Genomic DNA, 21,810 nt, shown 5'->3' with positions numbered 1-21,810 from the left:
AAAATGGGTATGAATCTGGGTTTCGTGTCCGAAAACAGCCGGTGCCGTTTCGTTGCCCAGGCATGATATCGTTGCAGCAGCTGACTGAATCATAAACCCCCATCATGTTATCAACAAAAACAACGCAGTGACTGCGATGATAATTCTATTTTCCTCAGTCACTGAATAAAAAATCAGCTTTAACTTATTCTAATTCACAGAGCCTTACTGGCTGAATTGTGAAGTATTTCCGAAACAATCTTCACGTTGAGTATGGACATAAATAATTTTCTCCAAAGTTAATCAAAAGTGGACAAACAACTGGTCCGGACGACGGAGATAGACGGAAATAGCGGCAGATGTCAGTTTACGCTTTATTGGCTGTCCCCGTCAGTCTTGGGAAACAGTGAGTCTGATCTATTTCCTCTTTTGCACGGAGTGCCCAGGGCTCGGTTCTGGGGCCGATTAAATTCAGCATCATATGTTTGCCCGGGGCTGGTGACTCTGAAATTTACAACTCCGTCTGGTGATCGATCTCAGTCTGACATTTTGTTTTCTACCATGTGATCCTGTATTAATGATGTGAAGGCTTGGACCCTCGTAAACAAGTTATACAGTTGAATGAGAATAAAACTGAAGTAATTCTTAGTTGACTCTTCCAACCCGTCTTCCGCCGGGTCATCTCTGCCGCTTTAAGGACAGAGAAATACCCCCTTCTCCAGCAAAGCTCGTAATCTTTGCGTTGTCGTTGACAGTAAGCTTTCCCGGCAATGAAAGATCTGGGTTAAAAAAATTGCCAACCAGTTGCCAACCTTGAAATCCGCAGAATAGCATATTCTATCACTGAGACCATTTTTGACTCTTGACGCAAGAAAGACCCGGGTTACGTCCCTTGTTCTCGCACGGTTAGATTACTGCAATTCTCTGTTAGCTAGTACAGTTTCTGTTAGAAGTACGTAGAAAATATCATAGCTCAAAAAGTGATGAATTGTGCTGCCCGCCTTGTTTTCAAGGTACGCAAACGTGACCACATCTCTCCCCTCCTTGCAGAACTGCACTGGCTGCCTGTTTCTTTCGGAATTCAATAAATGATTGCCACTATTTGTTATGATGTCATCTCAGGCTCTGCTCCTCATTATCTTCAGGAACTCCTCCAGATCACACACACGTCTCGGTCTCTGCGTTCCTCCTGTGACACTCGCATTTGTCGCATACCAAACAGGCGAAAAAAACTCCATGGGGAACGTGCTTTCTCCTTCAGTTGGACCTGTCATCTGGAACAAACTCCCTTACTCTGTCCGACACGCTCAGTCTTTGTCCTCGTCCAAAACTCACCTTTTCCACAGTTTTTATGATTAGTTTTTTCCGCCCTGATGTGACTGTCTGCGATTGTTGGTGGATGGAGAGAGGAATGGAGCTGCATCTGTGTGAATGCCTCTGTGTGTGTGTGTGTGTGTGTGTGTGTGTGTCACGGTGTGTGGGGGCGGGGCGGGGGTGGGGGGTGGGGGTGGGGTGTGTGTGTATGTGTGTGTGTGACCTATTTATTTTGCGATGAGCATATGCAAATGAATGTTATGAAGTATCTGCATCAATGTATGTAAGTGTATTTGTACACACTCTTGGCTCTCCGGAGATAGGGCGTCAAAATATTCATAATTACTATTATTATCATCATTATTCATGATTTTCTGGTTCAAGTGAATCAACAAAGCTTTGATGTACATCCCACATGTTTTAAAGAGAAAATTAAGCGTGAGTTTGAGTTTTTGTAAGATTTAAAGACATGTAGATAACGATACTAGGTACACTCTATATTACTTGTACAAGATGTTAAAACCCAATTTTGGTCAAGACACTTATTTTACAGTGTTACCAAATAACTGTGTGATTGAATTAGTAAAGTTTAGAACAACCAATAGTGCACTGTCTGTTATAGTATTAATAAACAGCGTTTTGACAATTTCATCAGAAATGAAAGAATCTGTGAAACATGTTCCGTGACAAACGACATTGCTGATGAATTTCATTGTTTCTGTGCCCCCTTTTCTGACAACATCAGACAGAAATGTTTGTCTACATACATTAGAAAATTATTTTCTGAAAAAAACAACAACAACAACTAAAGAGTACTGTTAAAATTGACTCAATTCTTTGTCTCTCAATACGTATTTCTTCGTTTGAACTTTGTCTGTTGACCAGGAAAATAGTTAAGTACTGTGGAAAATGTACATGTTCTGATGTTGATTTGTATAATACGGTCGTTTGCATCATCATTCAATTACTAAAGAAATTTGACTTTTTGATTTGTAATTGCTTGTTTGCTAGATTTAACTTTTTTTTTAATATCACTTTTATTTATATGGTTTCAGTGTGTAAAAGATGTATGTGTGTATTGTTTCACCCCACAGGGAGCACGTGAAATAAACTTCTTGCCTTGCATTGTCTCGCTTTATGAATACAAAAGATCAATATTTAAGGGGACTCACAGTAACTCACCCGTTATTCAATTATAGGCTAAATGTCTGTTTTTGTTGTTGTTGTTTGTTTATCTCATTTTCGTGATAAGATAGTACATAGTATACTGGGTTACAATTAGGTATACTAATTGACGACATAAAATTAATTTCAAATAACTGGGCTGAACTACAATGAAACGGCGTTGATCTAACCATAAGCGCCACTATTTATAGTATCATAGCTTGGGATTTTTTTTTTAATTTGAAGGATCATGTCATGTAATAAGATAAATAAACAGATAAACAAACAAAGAAACCGCAATTCTGATTAAAAGTATCTAAAGACTTCAAAATGTTACGATGCTGAAAAAAGGAGAATGCTCTATGTTGTTTTACTGATAAAGCTGCATATCACTCCAGTTGTAACGGACAGAACGTCGGTACGTGAGTGAGAACATGAAGGTTGGAATAGCTGCTGTCAGTGCTAAAAATAGTTGCTAATCAGCTTTCCACGCAGTTGTGGTCGATCCAAGCCGTCGCTTTGCTTGCGGCAAACAGTTAAATTTAGAGTAAAACAGTATTGTTGTGTTGTATTGCACTGTATTGTCACTGTGCTAACTTTTTGTCATGACATATATAATTGGCTGTAGTGAAACCCGGGCTGGCTCTCCCTCTATTTGTTCTCTCTCTCTCTGTTTTTTCTGTAGAATTTAAGCCACCAAGGAATCCCCCACCCCCCTTTTTTACGGGTGGGGGGAGGGGGACCTGAGGGGTCGTCTCCACTGAGGTATACGTGCGCCCGGCCAGGCTGAGTAAAAGATGCCGAGAAAATGAGAGAAAGAAAAAGAAGAAAAGAAAACTAAGAATAAGCTTGGCCGGATTGGGAGAGAGAGAGAGAGAGAGAGAGAGAGAGAGAGAGAGAGACAGACAGACAGACAGACAGACAGAGACAGAGACAGAGATGATGACAGACAGACCATGGCCTTTAAGTTCAGTTCGGACGGCCATGGATAGACAGATATAGAGTCCGGGAGACAGAGGAGAAGGGGGCGATGGAGATTCCACTCCTCTCTCTCCCTCAATAACTCGCAAGCACTCACGGCAAAAACGTTTGCTCATTTCGTCACAATCCTCACATTCGGGAACGGGGGTGGGGGTGGGGGTGAAGCAACAACAACAAAAACCAAACAAAAACAACTGCTTTAACAAATGAAATGAATTGAATTCTGATTTCAGTCTAATATCATCATCTTAGATAAACGAATGAAACGAATTCTGATGAAGAGATTATCAATGACTGTAGCTCGGCCTATTTTCTGACGGGGAAAAAAAAATCAAATTAGATCATCGTGTTTTTTTTCATGGTCATGGAGTTTAAACTTCTTTTGTTCACTTCTAGGAACTAGTGGGCGACCCATTCTATTTCCTTGAACCCACTTAATGTGACTTAGTTTCAGTTTCTCTGGGAGGCGTCGTACAGCGTGTACGCTACATGCATACCCCTGCAAAGCCCTTTTTTGCATCCTGAATTCCTGGAGCTATGAGTGTATGGTCTGATAAGCAGACGCCTGACCAACAGCTTTACCCAACGCACTATTGTAGTCAGGTCTGGAGTGTATGCATATACGTATCTGTTTTTCTATCTAGATGTGTGTGTGTGTGTGTGTGTGTGTGTGTGTGTGTGTGTGCGCGCGCGCGCGTGTGTGCCTATCAGAGTGGATTTCTTCTTCAGGACAACAGTGGACAACACTTATGTTGCCATGGAAATGGGTTCTTTTTCAGTGCGCCAAATGGGTGTTGAAAACGGGACCTCGGTTAGAACTCGGATCCGACGCACACCATTTGATTTTCCAGTCAAGCTTTGTAGAAAGGGCGAGACCGGGATTTGATCTCAAACCATCGGTTACAATTTATTGGCAGATAAGCAACATAACCATTCTGTCACCTTCGTCATATCCATGTGACTCGACAAACAGGAACAGGTTAGCTTGTCAACTTCGCCATCCTGTGTTATGGTCTCGAAAAATCTCGCTATTTCTGTTTGTCACGTGACAAGATCAAGTTTCACAGAACATGGCGGCAATGTTGCAATGAGCTGACAGTTTGTTGACCATTTTCAGACTTGCGACATATTCATTTCACGGCCAACTGATTTCATCCGTCATGGGTTTAACAAGAGAAGGTGCCTTCAGTCTTCTGGAGGTTCCGGCAGGTGTGTATCAGTGGTTATGGCTAATTCGACAACTCATAAAAGTCGCCAATCCTCAACGGTAAATCCCATTCAGTTCTAGACTTGTGTCTCAGTTTTTACAGACTGAATCATATTGCAGGGTTGTGTGAAAGAAACATTGAAAAGAGAACCACCTATTTATTTCATGAAAATACAGATAACATATTAGTCTTTTCATCGGTGTTTTTATTTCAAGTTTAAAGGACAACCTTTGCGAAACAGATCAGTCGATGTTTTTATACTTTTTTCCGCCAGTTGTCAGAATGTCTGCGGAACAATGGGACATACAACTACCAGTTTCATTTTTTCCTGTCGCTTTCAGTAGGATTTGATCTGTTTGGGTTTTTTTTCGGTTGAAGGCGAGGGATTGGGTGCTCTTTCCTAAACAGACGACACGGGTAAATGATAAAGTTTCCGTAATGTGATCATGTTTTAAACCCTTGACTGCTGACACTTGTTGAGGTAAGCTGTATTCCATATGCTGCAATAGCTTTGTTCTGTTTCAGTGTTTGTTTTTGTGAGTTCTTTTAATATTTATTTATTGCATGCGAAATTTTACTTGCTGGACACATCATTCCCCCCTCACCCCCTCCCTTCATCCTCCCAAAAAGCCAACAGCATAGGTATAGGTATAGAATAGGGACCAAGAGCATGGTGGGTTTAAACATTTTTTATGCATTGCCGAACAGCCAAGATTATTTTGAGTAAAGCCAGTGTACCCAGTCTCCCTTTTTTGAGCTTGGCAAAAAGCTTAAGACAGGTAAAACAGAAGGGTGTGTGTGTGTGGGGGGGGGGGGATGTTCCACTGTCCATATTAAATTCCTGTTCTTGTTCTTCCACATTTGACAAAACAAAATTTTCTTCTTGTGACCCTGACAGTTCTCTTCTGTTTGTGATAAATCTAACAGAGTGAGACAAATGAGCCAGGGACCATCGGATGACTGATCTGCATTTGCGTCAATATGTTGATCCTTGTGTGTGTTGGACTTTGGGGTGTCTGTGTGAGCCTGTGTGTGTATCACGGTATGTGTGTGTGTGTGTGTGTCACTGTGTGTGTGTATGTGTGTGTGTGTGTTTATCAGGAATTGTAATTCTTCTTTTCTGACTTTACTGGGTTTTTTTTTCGGCTTTAGCATTTGTCATCTTTTTTCACATTTTCTGTCTCTTTACTCCGATCCATTTTTCTGACTGAACTGGAAATTAAATATCCTTGATTGGTACATTTCAAATGTAGGGGGAAGGGCGAGAGACCAAACCATTGTTTTTGTGAGAGAGTTTCATGTTTTCAGTTTTACAAGACTGTGATAATCATGTGGTTGCATATGCAGGATCTGACCAGGAGAGTTTGAAAAGGAAATACAAACAGCTTGCCTTGAAGTGGCATCCAGAGAAACACAAGAATTCTACAGAAGCTGTAAAAGTAAGTCAAAAGTGTAATACTGTTAAGACATGGTAATATTATTAATTATTAAGCAGATTTGATCTGTATCTGACCTGATTGAGATGATATTAAACCTAAGCATTAAACCATTTGTCAGAAACTGACATTGGAAATAGTGTGATTCTGCTTCTAAAATACTTTAAAATTTATTTTAAAGACTTGTTATCAAAGTTGGGTATGTTTAGTTACATTAGAAAAGATCATTGAAGACAAACGAATATCCGTCAGACCTTGAATGTGGTGAACAGGTCTTCTGTGTGGCGCCTCAATAACTCTTTGCAGTTAACCCATTGACTCCAGGAAATATTTGAAATTTTTGAAAAACAAAACAAAACAAAAAAACCACCCACCTCTTACGAAAAGAAAAGCTCAGAGTTATGTGAAAGTATGTTCTTGAAGGAAAATGAATGTAGAATATAGTTACCATATGTTCAGTGTTGACAGGATGAGATAACTTGCTATCAGGGAAAGGTAACGAAGATTTATAGAAAGAAAAAAATCAACAAAATAAAACATTAAAAAGAGAAGAAAATTCAGGTTTGTGTTTATTTTGGGTGAAACGAAATGGTGCTAAAATATTTGTAAATGCAGGGTTTGAATTTAACTCCTTTTTTTTTTTTTTTTTTTTGAGTGCCAGTCGGGCACTCTGGACAAAACATTTGACTCATTTTGAGTGTCCAGTTGTGGTTCTGGGTGCCAGCAATAATAAAATGAAATAAGATATTTGACTGAGTTTTGATTTGCATTTGTGTTGATGTTTTGAAAACTGCATTCAAAATGTCCACATGCCTGAACCCCAGGGGCCTGTTCTTTTAACATTGATTTAAGATGGAAACATTGTTGCTAAGATGCTATGAATGCCAACATCTGATCGAGAACGCACAAAGATGCTGCTCTGCGAAGCGAGCTGCAGCAGACAACGCTTGGCATTTCGATTGACCGCGTTTAAGCTTGCTTTCTTGGTGTGTCTTTTGATTAATTTTCTTCCGCCTCTTATCTGTTTTTGAGTGCCAACTGGGCACTCTCGTCAGAAAATGTGTGTGGCCGAGCCAACTTCGTAGCATTTGCACCTGGGCACCTGCTAAATTCAAACCCTGAAATGTATTAACACAACAATTAACATCAAGTGCAGTATTGTTGTCTTCCTCTACTATTATGTTGTTCCATGTAATGATGTATATAAATTATTTATAATCAAACATAGTTGTACATAAACACCCTCACACCCACCCACAAACTCCTTTATTCAAGCTACACTACAACACAAAAGATCACCATTAACAGTATTTCTCCTGGACATTTCTGTCAGGAGGGTTTCATAGTAAATGAAAACCCCAAAATGAGGGTTTCAGGCTAAAATATGCGGTTATTTTCTACACCCAGTTCAAAGACAATGCTGCCCCTCACCTGTCATTAGTCATTAGTGTCAATGTATTTTGTAGCATGAATTCATCATCCGGATTTATAGCCAGAAGTACTTCATTTGATCAGCCATACTTTCACTTTTTCACAGCTGTACTGTACATCTAAACAGCCATTTTGACATGCTCAGCAACTCTTTGCTTTGCAAAAAATGGATAAAACTTTAAAAGAGAATCAAAATTAAGCCAAAGTGGCTGAGATACCATTTCAAACATGCTATAAGGCAGTCATCATTTGGAAGGAAGTAAGCATACTTGTGTAACCAGCTAGACATTTACCCATGAACTGTGGATAGATCTGCTGCCAGGTGTGAAAGGCTAAAGGGAGAAGTAGAAGAATGTCAAATAGCAGTAGTTGCCACAACTATATTTTGATTTATTTTAAGAAATTCTGTGTGTTGTAGACCAAACATACAGAAAGCATAACTATTGTTTTGTTTTTTCTTTCTTTTTTGCTTTCGTTTTCATTATTCGATATGTAGATTTGAAGTTTTATTTTATTTTATTTTATTTTTTAATAGTTTTTCTTCTTTTTTTGAAAATTAGTTTTCTATGTTTTTAGTGTCTGTTTCTGATGGCGGTAGAGTGTTTGGTTTTAAGTGGCATTTTTGAGATTGCTTATTTCTATACCACATATTGTTTTGGAGATTGAGGTCTAATATTACAATGATTTGGTAATATCTCGTTATCTGTATTTATAATTATATTGATATTTTTCCTCTCCAGCATTTCATACAGATAACCCAAGCGTACAGATTATTGGCTTACAACAACTCTCAAGAAATGACAGTGGTAAGAATGCTGTTCTTTCTCTTTTTATTGATAATTCTTGTTTGATTTTATTTATATACACAAATTGAAAATAGTTTATTGGCACATTCCTGTGTGTGTGTGTGTGTGTGTGTGTGTGTGTGTGTGAGAGAGAGAGACTAAGAGAAAATTAACAAAATGATATGATTTTAAAGGATTTTTTTTCAACCATCATTCCTTCAGTCAAATTTGAAAAAAAATGAAGTACATAGTAAAATCAGAAAAAAAAGAAAAAAGAAGGAAATATTACAGAAGTTCAGAGTTGATAAAAAAAAAAAGGTAACAGGATTACTAACAATTTACTGCAATATAATTAAACAGTTTGTACTTGCTCAGTTGTAGAGAAAATCTTAAATTTGGAAAAGCAATATGCTGTCTTACTCTTTGTAAAGAAATTTAAAGGGTTTTTTTTTGTTTGTTTTTGTTCAATTGTAGAGAAAATCGTAGGTTTTGTAAATCAGTACACTGTATGCAAACAAGTGAATATATATTATATAACTAAATCTTGATAAGTTAACATATATTGTGATTTCATGTTGCAGGTTGAAGCAAGGAAATTTTTTCAAGACGTCTATTTTTCTAACTCATGTGAGTATCAGTCTACAGTGATGGTACTAGACTTTGTTAAAGATTTAGGCTATCTTGTTAAAAAAAAATATATATAAAACTTACAAAACAGCAGTGAATTTTTGGGGATATTTTGATAGTTCCTATTTTTTATATTGTATTTATTATGTTTTGTTGGAAATATTGCAGGAAACATAAAAGATGAATTGTGGAATAAATTTAATGTGAAAAATTTTAACATGTTGTCCTTGAATTTAATATATACTATCTGTTTTGAACATAAAAGGAAATGACCATTGGTTAATGGAAGAGGAAGAAAAAAAAATATCCATCCAGGCTTATTTCTATTCTTTTTTGTATGTTTTCTTTTAAAAAGAACCATCTGTTACTGATTGGATTGACAGGTGTAACAAATGGTGCGTCTGATGATTCCACTTCCTCGGATGATGAGACAGATGACAGTGATGAGGATGTGAAACTGGAGTTTCAGTTCGAGAAGTTGTTCCCAGGGAAGGTGAAAGGCGTGCCAAAAAGAAGAGGTGAAACAGTTTTGTGCTTCATCGTTAGTTATCACAGATTTGTCTATTTAGCTTTTGAAAGTGCAGAGCTGCTTCTTTTTTTTTTTTTTCACCCTCAGACTGCCATGCAAGTCATTCCAAAATGGTGGATAATGAACTCCCCTGCGACTGCCACTGCCATGAAGTTGTACCCAAGCAGTGGCTGAATATCTCTGTCTTGTTAGATTTTTTAAGTTGTTATGAAATCATTATATTGGTAGCTTTAGCTTCTCCAAGGTTCCCCTGACTTGTATAGTAACATGGAAACATCCTGCATCATCCAGGAATGTGTGTTTTCAAGTGAATTTATTGGCTGACTGGTGCATGTCAGCAACTCATTATCTATGCAGGCAAGCAAAATGGTGATCCCTTATCCAAGCTGAGTGTGAGCAAAAGTAAATTCTGTGACTCCGGATTTAGCCACTGCTCAACGAAAAGTAGCATGAATGCTTGAAGAAGACTTAAATACACTGCAATCTGACCATTCTTTGGAAGAGGAAGGTGAGGAAAATATCAGCCTGCTTTTCACCCAAATAGCAGAGCAGAGTTTGACTTTCCTAGCCGACAGCATTGAGTGATATGAGAAAAGAACTTAGTGTGTGAGACAGACATGCCCTCTAGAGGTAGTAGGCATGGTGGAGGTATCAGATTACAGTGTGCAGAGTGAATTAGGGCACGAGTGGGAATGAGTGGGCATGGTGATGTGCCAATTTTCAAATCAGTGGGTTTGACATTGGGCTGATTTTTATCCAAACATTTCTTTGTTGGGGATGTCATGTGTGTGTGTGTGTGTGTGTGTGTGTGTGTGTGTTCATGTGTAAGTATTATGTTTAGTTTTGAAAAGTTCTTGTGTATCACATATTCATGTGATCAAGACAAAACTTTTTTTCATAATTGTCCATTCATTTTCCTTTCAGAAAATGTATACTTTTACCTGTGTCAGTTGCAAGATTAAATGTGAATATTAGGAAAAAAAATCTTCCATATTTTTTAAGGCCAGACATGGTAGTGCAAAAATGTATGAAATAAACTTGAAGTTTATGGCTTTCTGTGACATGGTATGCAGAGATTTTGGACTAAACATGTCTAAAAAGGTCATTTTGTGCAATTTGTCGTGACAGTTTCCATGGAAACGAATCCAGAATGGCCAACAAACAAAAAAATTAAAAGCTTAGAACTTTGGTACCTTTATAGATACGTTATTTCTGTTTGTTTTATTTGATTTATTTGTATTTGTTCTTTATTATAGTGCAGTGGTATTTTGGAATTTGAATAAATACATTTATTATTATTTTTTTGTTGAAATGTGTATACATTCCTTGACATATTTTTTTTCAAATGAGTGTATATTCATTCTTTTACTAGTATTATACAAACCACTGCACTATAGTAAAGATGAATAGATAAAGAAAGAAAGTACCAAGTTTGAACATGCTATCTTTTAAAGTTTTTGAGCATTAGCATTTTGAAAAATGGTATTACGAGGACAAAACACAAAACTGAGAAAACAGGAAAAGAAAGAGATGTGCTTGTACTCACAAAAAATCACATGTTGATGCTGTTTGAAGCTTTATTTAAGTGAATATAGTACCCAGGTGAAACGGACTATAAATATTTGATGTTGAAGAAGCAAATTATGCGAAAAAACGAAAATCACAAAAAATCATGATTTTGGTCAAAATTTCACTACTGTGTCTGGCCTTAAATGAAAATTCCCCAGCGTTGTCTGGAATGAGATGAATGTCACATATCTTCTCATGTGGATTTCTGTGTGTGTGTGTGTGTGTGTGTGTGTGTGTGTGTGACTTTGTTTTGCTTAGTTGATGTATGTATGAAAAGACAGATAACTGCAGAGTTTATTGTAATTTATGGATGATTAATCATCTGTTTCAGAGTCTCCAGATGGTTTGTCACAACCTCAACTCACACCAGAGGTTAGATTTTTTTGCGCATGTTTTTAAACTAATTAGTATGTGATAACTCAGTGTAATTTGTCTGTGTGACCATTAGTGTGTGTGTGCATATATGTGTGTGTTAAACTTTAACATGCAGTTTTATCTGGAAATATTTTGTTGACACCATCTTTGCCATAAAATAAACCAAAATAAGGTATATACAGAAAACGTCAGATAAAATGGCCATGCACAATTTGGAAGGGCACAGGAAGCAGTGATTGTTACAACAGTAATTTACTGTTTATTTTTTTTCTCTCAGAAAATAGCGCTTTTGTCATACAAATTTATACACTGATAGATACCAATTTTTTGTTAGATTGTTTACTTATTGTTCTTAGTACTGAAGGTACGCAGACGCATACATCTGCCAGGAGCAGCAAATTCTGCCATGTAACGGGACATAATTCTAAAAAGAAAAACATAGAAGCAAAAATAGCAGATAACAGTCTCCAGAAAATGTGAAAAAGGAAAAAAAAAAAAAAAAAAATGCAAGTGCTGGTAACAAATCTCCCCCAACCACCATGTTTTCCATTTTTTAGTTTATAAAGCACCAGGAATAACAGATGAGCTATGATTGCTATACCTCTTGTTTAGATTAAGTTTGAAATACAATCAGCTTGTTATTTTTGATAATCTATTTTCATGTTTAATTTGCAGTGATGTTAACCTCCCACAGAAATAACCTGTCTATACACTAAATGATTACATTTGGGTATGATATGAAGAAAAAAATCGATGATGAATCTGCTGTGTCTGTTTGCAGGAGATAAACAGAAATGCAGAAGAACTTATCACAGAAGAGGAAAGGGAACGAAGGAAAGCAGAGAAGCGAAGAGCAAAGAAAAAGGTTGGTTTGGCATTGTTTGGAAAGTTTGTCTGCATGTGTGTGTATTTAGAATTCTGAATGATTGAAAGGGAACTGTCAACCTATTTGTAATGTTCATTGAAAGGTTGATTATTAGTTGTGTATTTGAATCCCATTAGAATTTTGAATATCATTGATGGATTTTTTTTCAAACTGGTTATTATCCAGGGATTGTCCATGAATTAAATGAAAAAGACTAGTCACATAGTGAATTGTCATCCATCATTTATATATTTCTAGGAAGTCTGGAGGCTTGGTTTGTCTTCTCCTTCATTTGCAAATGAGAACTGTCAGATTGGAACATTACAGAAGTGACTTTGCAGAAGAGCAAGGTGTCTTGGTGGATGACTTCATGGCACCCTGGCTAGTGGACAGATTTCTGGCAGTGTGTACTTATGATTGACATCACTACCATAAGAAACATAACTAGTTTGGAAATAAAAAGCAGTGTATTCCTAAGTACCATTTACAGAACAGCTACTGTTATTACATTTTCCTGGCACATTTTCCAATTTCCTATTTCTGTAGTCAGTTTGCTTGCAGTTCTAAAAAAAAGAAAACACCACATGAAGCCTCTGTTGCAGTTCTTTCAAGGTTATGTGCATTTGCTTTTTTCCAGAGAAGAAAGGAACGTAAAAAGCTTGAAAAACAAGAACAGAAACAGGTGAGATCTGTGTTTGTGTTGTCTGTCCTTAAATGCATAATTTAATTTTTCAGGGGTGAGCGTGGGAGGGAGGGAGGTGGATAGAGAGGGGGGAAGGCAGGAGGTATAGAAGGGAGAGGGAGAAATACTGTTTAGTTATGTACGTAATCATTAACTTCACTTATTTCTTTGGTGTCCTTGAGGAGCATTGGCCTACACATCTCATTTGTATGCCATACAACTTATCTTTTGGTGACTCTTATGCTTTTTCTCTGCTTTCATGTGTTATTTTTACTACAGTTTGTTTTTAAAGCAGGTGGAGACCGATTCTTTTTGAGTGACATAGTTTTCAAGTGCATACATGTTGAGATTTTTTATTTCTGTATTTATTTTTGTTCTTGCATATTTTTTGTCCCAGGAGAAAGGAAAGAACCAGAAGAACAAGGGAACACAAGAACAAGAAAAGAATAAAAAGCAAGAGAAAAAGTAAGTTTTTGAAACCTGAGTCACACACAACAAACTTGTTCTGTGGTTTTGTGTGTTTGTGTGAATGGATATGTCTGATTTTGCATGCATTTATGATATTTTTTGGCATTATATTTTTTCTAATGAAAGAATTGCGCATATGTACACATGCACACAGATGTACTCACACACAGTGTGAACACACAGATGTATGTGCACTTACATGTATGCATGCATGCACTATAATAACTTTCTGTTAACTTCCTTTTTCATTGAAATGGCTAGTACTTAACTTTCCCCTTTTGCAAGAGCATCAGAAACTTGTGAAACTTTTCAAACTGTGCACATGTATGTGCAGTTTGAAGACACTTTATCAAGAGAAAAAAAAAGTCTTGTCTCTCGCTCTGTCTCTTGTGTTAGTGATGCATTCTCTATATCAGCCTGTGTGTGTCTGTCACTGTTTCTCTTTGTCTTTCGCTGTGCTGTGTCTGTCCCAGTCTCTTTCTCTCTCCACCTCAGCCCACCTTCAAAACCAACGTTAAATAACAGAACAATGAGATTGATCCTATTCGATTCATTTAACAGCTTGTGTTTTGTCATGCTGAATAAAATTCACAGTTGGATCTTTGGATTTCTGGCAATGTATGTTGTAGTTTTACTAAGCTTTAGGAATAGGTGAACTTTATATACATATTTTTTTTATATGAAAAAAAAAATGATACTCCTTGCTTTCATAAATGAATGACAGCGGTGCTTTTACCATGAATATTGAGAGAGTGTGTGTGATGTGCAGACAAGCCAGTGAAACATCATCGGATGAACAAGCTGTGAGTATTATTTTTCTTTTTTCCCTTTCATATTGTCTTATTCATTTGTGGGCTGCAACTCGCTTGTTCACTCTTATATGAGTGGGCTTTTATGTAATAGCCGTTTATACCTCATTCATATAATGTTTGCATGTTGTCTGGTCACTGCTTTTCCAGTACGCGCCTGTGTTTCAGAATGTGATATACTTAAGGAATTCTTTGTGATGGTCATTTTCTGGTCAGGAAGCTGTAGAACTGTGATACCGAATGAGGGTTTTTTTGTTTTGTTCTTTAAAAATAATTTCATATTTTTAATTGCAAGCTATCCGATTTAGCCTTGTTTTAATTAGATTTTATTTATTCATTTGATGGGGTGGTGTGTGTATTTATTGTGTATATGTGGTGCTTGTGTAAATGAATGAGCATGAATTACAGAATCGCACCTGAATGATCCAGGTTCATGTTATTAGCAACACTCCAGATGGCTCTTCTGCTGAGCGAGACTAAACCAGTATAAGGAGACAGGTAACATTTGATGTGTGGTGGTACACATTTTCATTCCAGGAGTCTGGTGCCAAATCCTTTTCAAACCCCTTCTCCCCACAAAATACCTGCTTGCTGTAAGGTTGAGAAGAAAGATCACCCTGTACTATAATCTGAAAATTATGTTAATTTAAAGGGAGTCTGGGGCTTGGAGGGTGGGGGTAGGTGGATTGAAGAACAAGAAAACGAAGAGGAACTGGTGCATATTGTATGGAAGTACTTGTTGAAGTGTTGATGTGGTTGCTGTCGGCAGGAGTTTGACCCCACATCAGCATTTTTTACCAAAGCAGTGAGCAAGAAGAAGAAAGCAGCCTCAGAGTCCACACAGTCCTCAAGGAAAGAGAAGGGCCACGAACGTAATGGGGCCCATAACGGGGAGGAAGAGGTACGTTTTCCAAACATTTTTTTGTGTTTTGTTTTGACTTTTGTCTTTTGTCGTTTTTGGTGGGGTTGGATGGAGAGCTGCAGAGGGTATACATACTTTTCAGGAATAATTGTTATGGAAACGTACAAATCATAACTGTTTAGGATTTTTATTACTGCTGGTTGCATGTTAAGGAAAGAGAAAGAAAAGAAATGGGGGTGTTTTTTTTATGGATCATCAAACCTAACAGAAGATAAGTTCCAGTTTGAACAGTGTGCCCATGCACATAAGCCCATAACCACCTACGGAAGTGCCAAAGTTCAGAGAAACATGCTCAGCAGAAAAGATTGCAAGCTGTCACAAGTGAATGTGTGAGACTGATGAAGAAAGAGGGCAAACCTTGCCACGAAAAAAAAGAAGAAAAGGAACAAAAAAGTATATATATACACACTGCCAGACCTCGAGCAAAGAATACAGTGAGTGGTGGCTGTGTTTACAGGGACAGATATGGGAAAACTTTAGTTTTTGTAACTGCAGAATCTGTATCAGTCATGGTTGGCTGTCATTGTTGTCACCACACTGAATAGAAAAAAAAAAAAGTTTCCTGAAGCTTTACATCATCGGTTCCTGATGATAAAAATTTAATTTGGGGTAGGCACATACGCATATAATTAAAAAAAGAAAAGAAATTTATTTGGTAAAAAGATAATGTTTGCTTTACTCAATATTCACTGAATTAAAAGCCAAAATATTACTCTTGTTGCTTTTAAATCATTGAATGGCAGGAATCATGAAAGCTGTCCCTCTGGTTTTGTTGGCGATTTCTTCTGCTTTCAGTTTTTCTTAATCTTCATTTAATGATGAAGTATGGAAAATATGTTATAAATCTTTCATCTAGAAAAAAAAAGTTATTATCACTCGTCTGTTTTTGTTCCTTTCAGTTTGATGTAGATTCAACGGTACTTCGGAGTCGACAGTTAGCAAGTAAGTTGGCAGGAATGATGCTTTGTGTGTATGTGTAAGAGGAATGGTGCTTTGTGTGTATGTATATGAGTATGTGTGTATATGTATGTGTATTCACTGCTGTTGGGTTATCAAACATCCCTGTTTCCCATGAATATCGGGTGGAATGTGAGGTTGGGAGGGGTGGGGGTGAGGTGATTTGGTGTCCTTTGTTTTCAACAGTGAATATTGATTCAGAGGCAGTTCCCTCTTGAACCCTCTCAATAGGGCCTTGCTCCTGTAACCTTAAAAAAAATTGTGAAAACATGTTTTGTCAGGTACAAACATATTTCCCAATATTGTATTGATTTAAATTCTCAGCTTGTGAAGAAAATAGGAATACTTGTTAGCGCGCTTGTGTTTCAGCAGAACAGAGGGGAAGATCGAGTGAAATTGTAGTCATGAGTTTCAGAGGCTTTTGTTTTTAAATGATTTTTTCTTTTAAACAGTAAACATGGATGGTTTTTTTTTTTTTTTTGCTTTTTTTTCCGAAATATGTGTTAGATGACAGCTGGTTTTTTTGTTTTTTTTCAGGAAATGGTATTTATTTATATTTGCCTGCATGTTCTGATGTTCTGCGTGTGTGTGTGAACTGGAATAATGCGTGTTTGTGTGTGTGTGTGTGTGTGTGTGTGAACTGGAATTCTATCTATCAAAAATGATGTGTTATTGAGCTTGCATTGATTTATCATTTTCATGTTGTTGTTTTTTATGTTATATGCTATGTTTTACTATTTTAGATGTGATCTAAATGATATCACAGAGCTCACTGCGCATAATTTTTCCAGTTGATGTCTGATGGCCAGGTTGCTAAGATTTCAAGCCAATGTTTCATTTCTGTTATGTCTTTCTTTTTTTTTTCCCTTCTAGTAAGAGGAAACGAGATGGCACAGGTAGAAGAATACAATGCTGCCATTCAGCTGTTTACAGAGGCCATAGCTTTGGATCCAAAAGATTTTAGGTAAGTTGCTGGAGCCTGGTAAATAGAAGTGCCTTTTTGTTGTTTTAGCACAGTTTTTGTCTGAGTTGACTTTTTTTAATCCAGTCTGGCTTACGATGTGTGCATCTTTTGTTTCAAAATAGTTCCTTTTCTGAAAATACTAAATGTTATACCGGTAGATTGAGAATGATTTCCTATGGAGCATAAACTTTCAGGCATGTTTATGTTTGTTTTGTTCATGACACTTGTGTTTTTTGTGGGATTATATATGTATTTTTTTATTATAATTATTTCTGTATACTGTTGTGTGCTTTTGTATTGTAGCATTTGTACATCTGACACAAATATGAGTAGCAACCATTTCTGGTTAAATGATTCTGATACAGACTTTTTTCTGAATGTGCCTTTCTAAATGATTTGATAATGCTTGTTTGTCAAAAGATGTTTTTGACATGACATAGTGTCCGTTATTACTGTTGTCATTCCAATGTTGAGTGTAACAGGAATGGAAGGTCAAGACTAGTTGTTTAACATTTATCAGGCTGCACTGTTTATTCAGTTTTCAGAGTGAATGATACAACACTGTATCAGGTGGGTAAGGGGAGTGTGTGGGGGAGGGGGGGTATTTGCTTTGACCCATCAGTCTGTGATACTGTGAGTGGGAGAAAGTGTTTGTGTGTAAGAAGAACCTTGTTATACTTTTGTCTTGGTATATTTGTTTTTTTTTTGTTTTTTTTTAATTATTTTTTTTACACTCAACTTGGAAACAAAAGGCTGATAAACAAGGAGATAAAGGGGAGGGGGTGGGATGGGGGTTGTAACAATCCAGGTGTAACATTTTTGTTACATACCAGCTCTCCAGCCCAAGTGAAGTCTGGTTTCCAGTGTTGCCGGTCTTCTGTTTCAGGTTCCTGGGAAACAGGTCATATTGCTACGACAGACTTCAGCAATATGAAAAGTAAGGTTGATGCTTCTGGGTTATGCTTTTGAAAGGGGATTATATTTCATATATTTGAGCATGATGATTCAGGGGATGGGATAGATATATTGCTTGATTTATCTTTAGTTACAGTCTTTAGTGACAAGGAGGTAAGGTGGCAGAATGGTTATAACGCTCATCTGCCAATAGAGTCTGTGAGGGTCAGGGTTTGGGTTTTAATGCTGCTGAGTCTTGTCCTTTCTCCCAAGTTTGAGAGGAAAATCAGACTGAGCGTCTAGTCATTTGGATGAGACGGACGATAAACCGAGGTCCTGCGTGCAGCACGCACTTTGCACAGTGAAAAGAACCCATGGCAAAGAGAGTATTGTCGTCTGGCAAAATTCTGTAGAAGAAATCCACTCTGATCGGTACACAAATATATATATGTGTATGCATGCACTCAAGGCCTGAGCACACTGGGTCAGGCATCTGCTAAGCAGATGTGGTGTAGTGGATATGGATTAATCAGAATGCTGTGACGCCTCCTTGAGAAACTGAAAGTTAGTTTATAGAATAGTTTTAAACACACACACACACATACACAAAGGAAAGTTGACCGGAGTTGGTTCAGAATTGTCCTGTCTTTTTCCTTTTGCTCTTTATTCAGATCATTACCTTTTATCACATACAAGATACGAACCATGCGGTTTCTGATGACTTTATAACCCCTCATAAACCTGTATTTGATCACAGGCGACAAATGTAAAAATGGACCCAGGTTGGTAATCTTAGTTTTCTTTTGTCAGAGCCTAGCAAATAGAAACTTGGATGAAATGTGCACTCACTCACTGAAAATATATATGCAGACAAGAACAAAAGCACTTTAGTTTATTTATGGACATGATTGAAAATTGGAACTGATTTGATCTCCACTTGTGAGTTAATATTATATGAATACTGCATCAGAATGCGTTATCTACAATACAGTCTGCTTAGACGCATCATGAATAGCTTGTGTATTTGGGTATGAGTAGTGAGAGGGAGGGAGGGGAGGAACAAAATCAGGATTTGGTTGTGGTTTGAAAAAGCACAAGAAAAATACTCATTGCTGTAAGAGGCTTATTGATCAAATGCTTTCCAGTCAGCAAAGTGGGGAGGGGGAAAAAAAGAAGAAAAACTGCACAGGAGCCTTGATAAGAGGGCTGGGAGAAATGACCGTGTTGAAATTTGCATTATGATCTCTACAATGATAACTTTGTGTCCTTTTTGTGTGTGTGTGCAGAGCTTTGAAAGATGCAGAAAAGGCTATAAAACTTTCCAAAGATTGGCCCAAAGGTTACTTTAGAAAAGGGAGGGCATTGGCAGGGTTGGGTGTAAGTATTCTTGTTATCTTTTCACTATTTTTTGTTATCTTTTTAAACCTTTACGACAAAATTTGTGACTGCCTTATTTTACCCTTGTCATTGATTTGTTTACCTTTGGCTACTTGTTACATTTGTTTGGCAGACAGTATTCACACTGAGTAAGAAACATAAGTGGCAGGTTAAGAATCTTTAAACCTATAGTGTGCGACTGTTGTAGAAAAAAAACCGAAAAAAACCCCGCATGAACTTCCTTCATTGTCCTCAGCATACGAATTAAGATCATCTGTCAGAGGCAGTTGAGTGGCTTGCTCTGAAGGTTATTTTCATGCATAAAATAGTTGCCTGGGAAAGTTTTCACAAGATGTTTGTACAAGTTGCAAAAGGCAAATAGGCTGTCAAAAAAGTGAATTTAATTACAAAAACTTTACTGTGACCCACTGGTGCAGACTCCGGAAGTGAACATTTTTAATCAGAATGGAAGGTTTTAAAGTATGGAAGGTTTTTAAACTTTGTGCGGAAAGCTATTGGATTTTTAATTTAAAAAAAATTTTTTACCCTTGACTTGTAGTAGGTATTAAAAGTGGCGATAGCCTTCAGATGGCCTTAGTGGTCGGCGAGGCTCTAAGCACCATAATTGATTTGGTTTAGACTCTGGCAGGGGTCTGATTCCCTGTCCTGTGCAAGCTACAACCCATGAGAAGGGGTGAAAACGAAAGTACATGCAGCTAGTTACCTTCCCTCATAGGTTACCTCCCCTGTGCAAGAAAATTTCCTGTTTTAAAGGTGTGAGTGCACACCAACACACACATACACACAGACACAGACAGACAGACACACATAACTCACAGACACTCACACATACACACTTTCACTCTCGTTCTGATCATACATTCTTTCTTGCTCACATGCTTATTCATGTTTGGACATGCAAATATGCACACACAAAGAAACAAAGCTTATTCACTCACACATATACACTTGCACAAATGCTTTTGCACTTTGACTGTAAATCCTCTTGCACATTGACTGTAAATCGGTGGTAGTCCTGAGATTAGTATTGTTTAGAATTCATATGTTCATTTGTTTTCCTTTCATTTTTTCCCTTTGATTTCCTCTTACATGGAGCTGAAGAAATTTATTTAAATGACTGATAATTTTGAGTTTGTAAATCTGGACACTTAAAAATAACCCAGCTTGCCATCGTATTAATGATTCATATATTGTTTGGGGGCATTCTGTCAGAATCTCAAAATCCTTTGTACAGTTTGTGATGTACATTTATATGGATCAGGAAATGTTATATTTTGGGATAGATAATTCACATTCACTTTGGAGTGGGTACATAATTTCATATATTCATTTTGAAGTGGGTAAATAATTCATATTCATGCAGTATGTCATTACTTTTTCATGCATAAAGACAGTTAATTAAGTTTTTTGATTGCTTGTATGCAGGTTTATTGATATTGTTTTCCAGAAATTTTCTGAAGCAGAAGAATCATTTTTACAAGTTTTAAAATTGGACAAAAACTGTGAAGAGGCAGTTCAAGAACTACAGCAAGTTCGGACTCGACAGTTAACAGTGAGTGTGCCTTAAGACTTCTCAGATGTTGTGCCATGTGTATTTCTGTTGGATGATTTAGGACATTGTGGAAATAGGAAGAGACATTTAGAATAGGAAGTATGAACATGGGTAATTTTCCATTGCATTTTATTGTTAAAGTGCCATTTGCCTCATAATCTGAGTCGTTTTTGTTGTGTGTTTTCTGTGGCTGTGCATTTATGTCTTGAAGATGAGAGACAGTGGTGGGAATGGATTATATATGTCTTGTATTTAATGGGGATGACTGGCTGATTGATACAGTAAGGTTCAGTTTTAGATTCAAAGCATGCTGTCTTATGAATGCTGTACACTGCATCTGCTTTAATAATAATTAAAAAGTACCCAAACACAGAAATATCCACCCTGAGCATAAACCCAACAGGTTTTTTAGGCCTTCATGGACTGACCTTGAAGACTTGGAAAATCTCCACCTTAAGAATACGTTTAACCCACCAGAGGTGACTTTGGTTCAAAGCACAGACCTTCAGTATGGATGTCCAACTCTTCATCTCATGTAACAGGCGAAATAGCCCAGTGATTAGAGGACTGGACTTTCAATCAGAGGATCCTGGGTTCATATTCTGGATGCAGCTGCTGGGTTTAGGGTTGAGCGGGTTAATTCCATCAGTGTATATTGGTAGGCTAACATCAAATATGCCCCAGTAACTCATGTCTGCGTTCGGAGGATTATGGAAACACAAGCATACCCAGCATGCACACCCCCAAAAACAGAGTATGCATGCCTTTGTGGCAGGGGGAAAAAATCTTATAGATAAGAGTGAATGTAGAAGTTGCAGCCCATGAACTTGGAAGATGAAGACACACCACTGTTTTTGCACATTTCTTTCAAGTATCATCATGTATTATGTTTGTACGGTTA

The 21,810-nt window shown here is 37.3% G+C and overlaps 1 protein-coding gene across 3 annotated transcripts in view; it reads left to right on the top strand.

Moving 5' to 3' along the window:
- The first annotated feature begins 4,189 nt into the window (after positions 1-4,189).
- The window catches only part of LOC143302208 (uncharacterized), a 39,648-nt gene continuing 22,027 nt past the window's right edge, over positions 4,190-21,810 (top strand). The window contains exons 1-16 of one of the 3 annotated variants that reach the window (XM_076616792.1): positions 4,190-4,647; positions 5,994-6,085; positions 8,254-8,319; positions 8,880-8,925; positions 9,309-9,443; positions 11,355-11,395; positions 12,180-12,263; positions 12,901-12,945; positions 13,343-13,410; positions 14,183-14,216; positions 14,992-15,123; positions 16,044-16,086; positions 16,975-17,065; positions 17,952-18,002; positions 19,246-19,336; positions 20,805-20,909. In XM_076616792.1, coding sequence (XP_076472907.1) covers positions 4,599-4,647; positions 5,994-6,085; positions 8,254-8,319; positions 8,880-8,925; positions 9,309-9,443; positions 11,355-11,395; positions 12,180-12,263; positions 12,901-12,945; positions 13,343-13,410; positions 14,183-14,216; positions 14,992-15,123; positions 16,044-16,086; positions 16,975-17,065; positions 17,952-18,002; positions 19,246-19,336; positions 20,805-20,909 — 1,173 coding nt within the window. In that variant the 5' untranslated portion in view covers positions 4,190-4,598. The remainder of the gene's footprint in view (positions 4,648-5,993; positions 6,086-8,253; positions 8,320-8,879; positions 8,926-9,308; positions 9,444-11,354; positions 11,396-12,179; positions 12,264-12,900; positions 12,946-13,342; positions 13,411-14,182; positions 14,217-14,991; positions 15,124-16,043; positions 16,087-16,974; positions 17,066-17,951; positions 18,003-19,245; positions 19,337-20,804; positions 20,910-21,810) is intronic. The other 2 variants (XM_076616775.1, XM_076616784.1) reach the window with 2 other exon arrangements.

Source organism: Babylonia areolata, chromosome 2 (assembly GCF_041734735.1).
Source record: "Babylonia areolata isolate BAREFJ2019XMU chromosome 2, ASM4173473v1, whole genome shotgun sequence".
Taxonomy (NCBI): Eukaryota; Metazoa; Mollusca; class Gastropoda; order Neogastropoda; family Buccinidae; genus Babylonia; species Babylonia areolata.
Note: the sequence above shows the minus strand (reverse complement) of the source record. Positions and strands in the feature narration are given on the sequence as shown.